This window comes from Nerophis lumbriciformis, linkage group LG19 (genome assembly GCF_033978685.3).
Source record: "Nerophis lumbriciformis linkage group LG19, RoL_Nlum_v2.1, whole genome shotgun sequence".
In the NCBI taxonomy this organism is placed as follows: Eukaryota; Metazoa; Chordata; class Actinopteri; order Syngnathiformes; family Syngnathidae; genus Nerophis; species Nerophis lumbriciformis.
This window is the reverse complement of record NC_084566.2, coordinates 37,939,976-37,949,124: the sequence shown is the minus strand read 5'-3', so window position 1 is coordinate 37,949,124 and position 9,149 is coordinate 37,939,976. Positions and strand designations below refer to the sequence as shown.

At 39.3% G+C, this 9,149-nt stretch overlaps 1 protein-coding gene across 2 annotated transcripts in view; it reads right to left on the bottom strand.

Moving 5' to 3' along the window:
* LOC133618461 (dynein axonemal heavy chain 8-like) overlaps positions 1-9,149 on the bottom strand; it is a 245,622-nt gene that overhangs the window by 82,521 nt on the left and 153,952 nt on the right. For both annotated transcript variants that reach the window (XM_061978829.2, XM_061978830.2), the window contains 5 exons: positions 8,445-8,609; positions 8,123-8,349; positions 7,905-8,023; positions 2,908-3,011; positions 2,615-2,791 (listed from right to left, as the gene is read on the bottom strand). In XM_061978829.2, the coding sequence (XP_061834813.1) occupies positions 2,615-2,791; positions 2,908-3,011; positions 7,905-8,023; positions 8,123-8,349; positions 8,445-8,609 (792 nt within the window). The remainder of the gene's footprint in view (positions 1-2,614; positions 2,792-2,907; positions 3,012-7,904; positions 8,024-8,122; positions 8,350-8,444; positions 8,610-9,149) is intronic.

The window sequence follows — 9,149 nt, the reverse complement described above, 5'->3', positions numbered from 1 at the left end:
AAATCTAATCTAATCTAATATCGGCCTGCCGATATTATCGGCCGATAAATGCGCTAAAATGTAATATCGGAAATGATCGGTATCGTTTTTTTTTATTATCTATATCGTTTTTTTATTAAATCAACATAAAAAACACAAGATACACTTACAATTAATGCACCAACCCAAAAAACCTCCCTCCCCCAATCACACAAAAGGGTTGTTTCTTTCTGTTATTAATATTGTGGTTCCTACATTATATAACAATATATATCAATACAGTCTGCAAGGGATACAGTCCGTAAGCACACATGATTGTGCGTGCTGCTGGTCCACTAATAGTACTAACCTTTAACAGTTAATTTTACTCATTTTCATTAATTACTAGTTTCTATGTAACTGTTTTTATATTATTTTACTTTCTTTTTTATTCAAGAAAATGTTTTTAATTTATTAATTTTATTTTATGAATTTTTTTTAAAAGTACCTTATCTTCACCATACCTGGTTGTCCAAATTAGGCATAATAATGTGTTAATTCCACGACTGCATATATCGGTTGATATCGGTATCGGTAATTAAAGAGTTTGACAATATCGGAATATCGGCAAAAAGCCATTATCGGACATCCCTAGTTTTTAGTATAAGTTTGCTGGTTTCAAGAAATGTAATGCTGAGTGCATATAATAATAACTGGGATTTATATAGCGCTTTTCTAAGTACCCAAAGTCGCTTTACATGTAGAACCCATCATTCATTCACACCTGGTGGTGGTAAGCTGCTTTCATAGCCACAGCTGCCCTGGGGTAGACTGACGGAAGCGTGGCTGCAATTTGCGCCTACGGCCCCTCCGACCACCACCTATCATTCATCATTCAATTCACCGGTGTGAGTGGCACCGGGGGCAAAGGGTGAAGTGTCCTGCCCAAGGACACAACGGCAGCGATTTTTGGATGGTAAGAGGCGGGGAGCGAACCTGCAACCCTCAGGTTTCTGGCACGGTTGCTCTACCCACTACGCCATGCCGCCCCCATATCATTATGTCAAGATAATGGCACTAGCATTTACTTCATTTAAGAATATTTTTCAACATATTGAGCAAAAAGGTCTAATTTTTTTTTCTACCAAGAAAAGTGCACTTGTTATTAGTGAGAATATACTTATTTTAAGGTATTTTTTAAGGTATTTATAGCAGCAGGCCGGCCTCCATGGCCCCAAATCCCCCCCCCCCCCTGTTGCGAGCTGTTGTGATTATATGTAACATGTTTATGTGTGCTTTGCTAAATGAGTTTTTTTCCCTTGACTCAGTCTGGACCCCCTCCCGAGGGGCCAGCCTTAGACTGATATTTTTTACTCTTCCCCCCTTTCCCAATATCACCTTTTACCCACCTTTTTTAAGGAGCGCCATAAGTGGCTGATCCGTTAGCGGTCCCGTCTTGTCTCCCTGTAACGTACGTCTGCTCTTAGTGGGACTGTGCCGAAAATGAAATTTCAGTTCTTATGTGTCTTGTACTTTATGGACAGAATTTCTAGGCGCAGTCAAGGCGTTGAGGGGATCTGGTTTGGTGGCTGCAGGATTAGGTCTCTGCTTTTTGCAGATGATGTGGTCCTGATGGCTTCATCTGGCCAGGATCTTCAGCTCTCGCTGGATCGGTTCGCAGCCGAGTGTGAAGCGACTGGGATGAGAATCAGCACCTCCAAGTCCGAGTCCATGGTTCTCGCCCGGAAAAGGGTGGAATGCCATCTTCGGGTTGGGGAGGAGACCCTGCCCCAAGTGGAGGAGTTCAAGTACCTCGGAGTCTTGTTCACGAGTGAGGGAAGAGTGGATCGTGAGATCGACAGGCGGATCGGTGCGGCGTCTTCAGTAATGCGGACGCTGTATCGATCCGTTGTGGTGAAGAAGGAGCTGAGCCGGAAGGCAAAGCTCTCAATTTACCGGTCGATCTACGTTCCCATCCTCACCTATGGTCATGAGCTTTGGGTTATGACCGAAAGGACAAGATCACGGGTACAAGCGGCCGAAATGAGTTTCCTCCGCCGGGTGGCAGGGCTCTCCCTTAGAGATAGGGTGAGAAGCTCTGTCATCCGGGGGGAGCTCAAAGTAAAGCCGCTGCTCCTCCACATGGAGAGGAGCCAGATGAGGTGGTTCGGGCATCTGGTCAGGATGCCACCCGATCGCCTCCCTTGGGAGGTGTTTAGGGCACGTCCGACCGGTAGGAGGCCACGGGGAAGACCCAGGACACGTTGGGAAGACTATGTCTCCCGGCTGGCCTGGGAACGCCTCGGGATCCCCCGGGAGGAGCTGGACGAAGTGGCTGGGGAGAGGGAAGTCTGGGCTTCCCTGCTTAGGCTGCTGCCCCCGCGACCCGACCTCGGATAAGCGGAAGAAGATGGATGGATGGATGGATGTGTCTTGTACATGTTAAAGAATGGACAATAATAAAGCATCTTGAATATTTTGGGTTCATTGAGTTTAGCTAATTTTACTTGTTTTCCAAAGTCTTGACAAGCCAAATTTTCTTGTTCTATTGGCAGATAATTTTGCTTAGATCAAATAAAATACCCCTCATTTTTCTATTTTTTTTTCTTGTTTTTGAACACTGACTTTTTGCAGTGTACAATGGCAAAACTCTCACATTAAGGGCATTTTCAGCCTCCATCAATGCCGGCTTGGCCGCCTCCAGTTTCTCCTCGGCGATGGCCTTCTCGAACGTGATTTCTTCCACGATCTTCTGAGCTCTGTCACTCACAACCTGGACTTCGTTCTTTATTACGGTGGCAGCATCATTGCTAATCATCACCTCGGCTAACACCTAAAATATGAGAGTGAAACACACATAAAACATGTTCTCGTCATCGTGGAAAAACAGCATACCATCAAACGTAATTCCCCAATCATGTGTGTGTGCTATCTCATTGCTAATCTAACCTTGTCAGCTTTGGCAGAGGCCACCACCAACTCTTTTTCACTGACTTCTAGCTCTTTGGAGAGCTTAGCCACGGACTCACTAGCCTCCACCAGTTTACTCAACCCTGCGATACAAAATTGAATTAATTGACTGTGGGGAACACAATAACCAATGTCTCACACCTCATTTAAGCAATCCATGTTAGCACTCAAGCAATAAAGACATGTTTGGAGTAACATAAAGGCATTGTATCAACTACAGAAAAGAGCTATAAGGATTATTCATAAAGCAGATTATCTAGAACACACTCACATACTATTTATTCATTCTGGTTTATTGAAACTACAGGAACTAGTAAAGTTACAGACATTACGTGTCATGTTTAAGGCTAAAAGTCAAACATTACCAGTGAATCTACAAAAAATGTTTGTCATCACTTCTGAGAATGAAGAGCATAGAAGAAAAAAATCATTCATGGGGTTCAACTATGGAATTCTCTTTACAATGAGATAAAAGATTGGAGAAATATACAGGTAAAAGCCAGTAAATTAGAATATTTTGAAAAACTTGATTTATTTCAGTATTTGCATTCAAAAGGTGTAACTTGTACATTATATTTATTCATTGCACACAGACTGATGCATTCAAATGTTTATTTCATTTAATTTTGATGATTTGAAGTGGCAACAAATGAAAATCCAAAACTCCGTGTGTCACTAAATTAGAATATTACTTAAGGCTAATACAAAAAAGGGATTTTTAGAAATGTTGGCCAACTGAAAAGTATGAAAATGAAAAATATGAGCATGTACAATACTCAATACTTGGTTGGAGCTCCTTTTGCCTCAATTACTGCGTTAATGCGGCGTGGCATGGAGTCGATGAGTTTCTGGCACTGCTCAGGTGTTATGAGAGCCCAGGTTGCTCTGATAGTGGCCTTCAACTCTTCTGCGTTTTTGGGTCTGGCATTCTGCATCTTCCTTTTCACAATACCCCACAGATTTTCTATGGGGCTAAGGTCAGGGGAGTTGGCGGGCCAATTTAGAACAGAAATACCATGGTCCGTAAACCAGGCACGGGTAGATTTTGCGCTGTGTGCAGGCGCCAAGTCCTGTTGGAACTTGAAATCTCCATCTCCATAGAGCAGGTCAGCAGCAGGAAGCATGAAGTGCTCTAAAACTTGCTGGTAGACGGCTGCGTTGACCCTGGATCTCAGGAAACAGAGTGGACCAACACCAGCAGATGACATGGCACCCCAAACCATCACTGATGGTGGAAACTTTACACTAGACTTCAGGCAACGTGGATCCTGTGCCTCTCCTGTCTTCCTCCAGACTCTGGGACCTCGATTTCCAAAGGAAATGCAAACCAAACCAACCCAAACCATCAGTGATGGTTTGGGGTGCCATGTCATCTGCTGGTGTCGGTCCACTCTGTTTCCTGAGATCCAGGGTCAACGCAGCCGTCTACCAGCAAGTTTTAGAGCACTTCATGCTTCCTGCTGCTGACCTGCTCTATGGAGATGGAGATTTCAAGTTCCAACAGGACTTGGCGCCTGCACACAGCGCAAAATCTAACCGTGCCTGGTTTACGGACCATGGTATTTCTGTTCTTAATTGGCCCGCCAACTCCCCTGACCTTAGCCCCATAGAAAATCTGTGGGGTATTGTGAAAAGGAAGATGCAGAATGCCAGACCCAAAAACGCAGAAGAGTTGAAGGCCACTATCAGAGCAACCTGGGCTCTCATAACACCTGAGCAGTGCCAGAAACTCATCGACTCCATGCCACGCCGCATTAACGCAGTAATTGAGGCAAAAGGAGCTCCAACCAAGTATTGAGTATTGTACATGCTCATATTTTTCATTTTCATACTTTTCAGTTGGCCAACATATCTAAAAATCCCTTTTTTGTATTAGCCTTAAGTAATATTCTAATTTTGTGACACACGGAATTTTGGATTTTCATTTGTTGCCACTTCAAATCATCAAAATTAAATGAAATAAACATTTGAATGCATCAGTCTGTGTGCAATGAATAAATATAATGTACAAGTTACACCTTTTCAATGCAATTACTGAAATAAATCAAGTTTTTCAAAATATTCTAATTTACTGGCTTTTACCTGTATATTGAGTAAAACATGCTTGAAACTAGAATATCAAGTGTTGCAAAGCTGTGTCATCAACACTCACAAGTAGAAAACTACTTTTTTAAAGTAATCATTTCTTACTTCAAGCAGGAAGAAAAAAAATCATGACATCATTATGTCAAGATAATGGCACTAGCATTTACTTCATTTAAGAATATTTTCCAACATATTGAGCAAAAAGGTCTGTTTTTTTTTTCTACCAAAAAAAGTGCACTTGTTATTAGTGAGAATATACTTATTTTAAGGTATTTTTGGGTTCATTGAGGTTAGCTAATTTTACTTGTTTTGGAAAGTCTTGACAAGCCAAATGTTCTTGTTCTATTGGCAGATAATTTTGCTTAGTTCAAATAAAATACCCCTCATTTTTGTATTTTTTTGTCTTGTTTTTGAACACTGACTTTTTGCAGTGTAGGTGTGTAAATATGTGTTTAGTTGCTACAGTTGAATTGCCTATTGATCAAAAATGCACATCAATGAAGGAGATAAATAAAAATGAAAAAAAACATGTTTGGAAAAGCATTGAAAGTGTGTTCCCTCAAACCGCCACGTTGGGAACGACAACCGTGTTGACCCTCACTATGAACACGCAACTGCTACTACATTACATGTACACTGTCCGTAAACTATGTATGAATACATTTTCATTTAAATATGACATATATTACGTTGGACAAGTGCACAGTTAGTGTATATGTCAAAAGTGTACAACGTACTAAAAAAAGCACACACATTTCATTAGTATTAAAGCTACAGACACACAAAAGAGTGCACTGCAAAAAGTCAGTGTTCAAAAAAAAAAAAAAAAAAATGAGGGGTATTTTACTTGAACTAAAGAAAATTATCTGCCAATAGAACATGAACATTTGGCTTGTCAAGACTTTCCAAAACAAGTAAAATTAGCTAACCTCAATGAACCCAAAAATACCTTAAAATAAGTATATTTTCACTAATAAGTGCACTTTTCTTGGTAGAAAAAAAAAGAGACATTTTGCTCAATAAGTTGAAAAATATTGTTAAATGAAGTAAATGCTAGTGCCATTATCTTGACATAATGATATGCGCTTGGCATTACATTTCTTGAAACCAGCAAACTTATACTAAAAACTAATTTATTGTTCTTAATGGAAAGGCAACAAGGCAACCGCTTGTTACTCTCGGGGTCTCCTAGCCGCTCAGGCAAATCATATTGTCTAAAAATGCATTTTTCCATGGATAACATGACATCATCGCGCCAAGTGCATGCTCTTTCAGTCATTAGTGCGCATATAAAAAGCCCGGCCCAAAATTGTTTTAATTGTAATTTTGAGGAATTTATCTGAATGTGCATGAACTATTTCTGTTCAAAATTGTTTGAAATGTCACATGTTAAATATTTAAATATTAACTGTCAGTTTACTGTACTGTGCCAACTGTACTACTATATGAGTACCTATTTTCTATTGTTTCATTGACAATAAAACAGCAAAGTCAATTTGGCTGTCATCTGTTTTAATTATGAGACACAATTGTCTCTTTCATGCTTGAAATAAGAAATGATTACTTTAAAAAAGTAGTTTTCTACTTGTGAGTGTTGATGACACAGCTTTGCAACACTTGATATTCTAGTTTCAAGCATGTTTTACTCAATATAGGTCATCAAATCTCAGCAACAAGCTGTAATATCTTACTGAGATCATTTAGGACCAAAACCCTTAAAACAAGTAAAACACTCTAACATAAAATCTGCTTAGTGAGAAGAATTATCTTATCAGACAGAAAATAAGCAAATATCACCCTTATTTGACATATTTCATCTTACTTAGATTTCAGTTTTTGCAGTGAAAAGTTTTCATCCAAAAAAGTGTTTATATATTTACTTGCATGACAAAATATGTTACTGTCCTATTTCTGCATGGAGCATTTAGGGGGCCACTTTTCCAGAATATTCTTATTTTGTATATTCCGGACAACCAGTGTCCTCTACAGTAGACATGTATTTTGTCAAAGTTACAGAGGTTGTTTTTTTTTAGCGAAAAAGCTAGTCAAAGATCATCTTTACGACAGCACTTTCGTGTTTTTAAGAATCTGCGGCAAAGATGTGAGTCTCTGACATGTTTTTTTTGTAACTGAACCCGCCAGCTGAATAGCCCACATATTGAAATAGAGTGGACCTAAAATGGAACCTTGAGAAACACCACTAGTATAACTAAATAAGTTGAACTACACTGCAAAAAGTCAGTGTTCAAAAACAAGAAAAAAAATACAAAAATGAGGGGTATTTTATTTGAACTAAGCAAAATTATCTGCCAATAGAACAAGAAAATTTGGCTTGTCAAGACTTTCCAAAACAAGTAAAATTAGCTAACCTCAATGAACCCAAAAATACCTTAAAATAAGTATATTCTCACTAATAACAAGTGCACTTTTCTTGGTAGAAAAAAAAGACATTTTTCTCAATATGTTGAAAAATATTCTTAAATGAAGTAAATGCTTGTGCCATTATCTTGACATAATGATATGCGCTCGGCATCATTTTTTTTTTTTCATGCTTGAAGAAAGAAATTATGACTTTAAAAAAGTAGTTTTATACTTGTGAGTGTTGATGACACAGCTTTGCAACAGTTGATATTCTAGTTTCAAGCATGTTTTACTCAATATAGGTCATCAAATCTCAGCAACAAGCTGTAATATCTTACTGAGATCATTTAGGACCAAAACCCTTAAAACAAGTAAAACACTCTAACATAAAATCTGCTTAGTGAGAAGAATTATCTTATCAGACAGAAAATAAGCAAATATCACCCTTATTTGAGATATTTCATCTTAGTGTGTGTCAACAGCATCAGTTCAAGATTTTGAAACACACACTTCCAATCTATCATCCTTACCAACATTCATGCGTTCAGCTAGTGTGTTAATGTGCTCGTGATTTTGATGGTAGAGCGTTTTATAGCCATTTATAAATGAGAGATAAGACTTGGGGGTGACGTGAGTTCTTCTCCTGAATCTGAAAAACCAAAAGAGCAAACACTTTAAGACTATATAACTTTAAACTACGTCAAGCTATATATATATATATTTTTTTTTTATTATCAAAGTTCTGTACCTTTCAAAGTAGCTTTCACACGTTTCGGAAACTTTGCGGTGGTACACGCCCATGGTGGTCACCATGGAGGCTTTCACCTCTTTGGAGCAAACAATGGGGAACTCTGACAGGAAGTGGTGGGCCACGGCCACCAGCGCCTCCTCTGGCCAAGGTGCGAACCAGTCCATGGTGCAGCCGGATATCAATCCCGGGAATTTAAGGGACCTGGAACGAAACTTTGGTCCCACCTAACAACATGAGCAGATAACGTCATCAGCATCGTCATTATCGCATGTTTGGTTTCCATCTTTTCATTCATAAATGCACATTTCCCGCGACTAACCGGCGAGAAGCAGAGGACAACGTGCAGATTCTTCCGGGCACGTGATATGAAGTAGTCATAGAGGTTATCAAACGTCGGCGGAATGCGGGGGAATTCTTTCTTCATCACAGGGACCAGATTTTGGGTAATCTCTTGGATCTCGTCTTTTGCAAAGAGGTTGGACACCTACACAAAAGATGATCGGCAGTTCAACCAGAATATACACAAGCAAAGTATGGTGTTTATTAAACATTTTATACAATTATTAAATTGATACTTTCATTTTGAGCCTGTTTATGACAAATAATAAGCAATAAATGTGATACAAAATCTATCATGTTCCTCCACTTGCATGTTCCGTTTTTGAGAGATGGATGTAGACCAGGGGTGTCAAACACAGGGCCTGAACAGGTTTTATCCGGCCCGCGGGATGAGTCGTGTATAGACAAGTCCAATTAAGGCTTTTTTGCCGATATTCCGATATTGTCCAACTCTTAATTACCGATTCCGATATCAAGCGATACCGATATATACAGTGGTGGAATTAACACATTATTATGCCTAATTTTGTTGTGATGCCCCGCTAGATGCATTAAACAATGTAACTTTACCATGAATTGATTAAAGTAGACCCCAACTTAAACAAGTTAAAAAAACGTATTGGGGTGTTACCATTTAGTGGTCAATTGTACGGAATATGTACTGTACTGTGCAATCTACTAATAC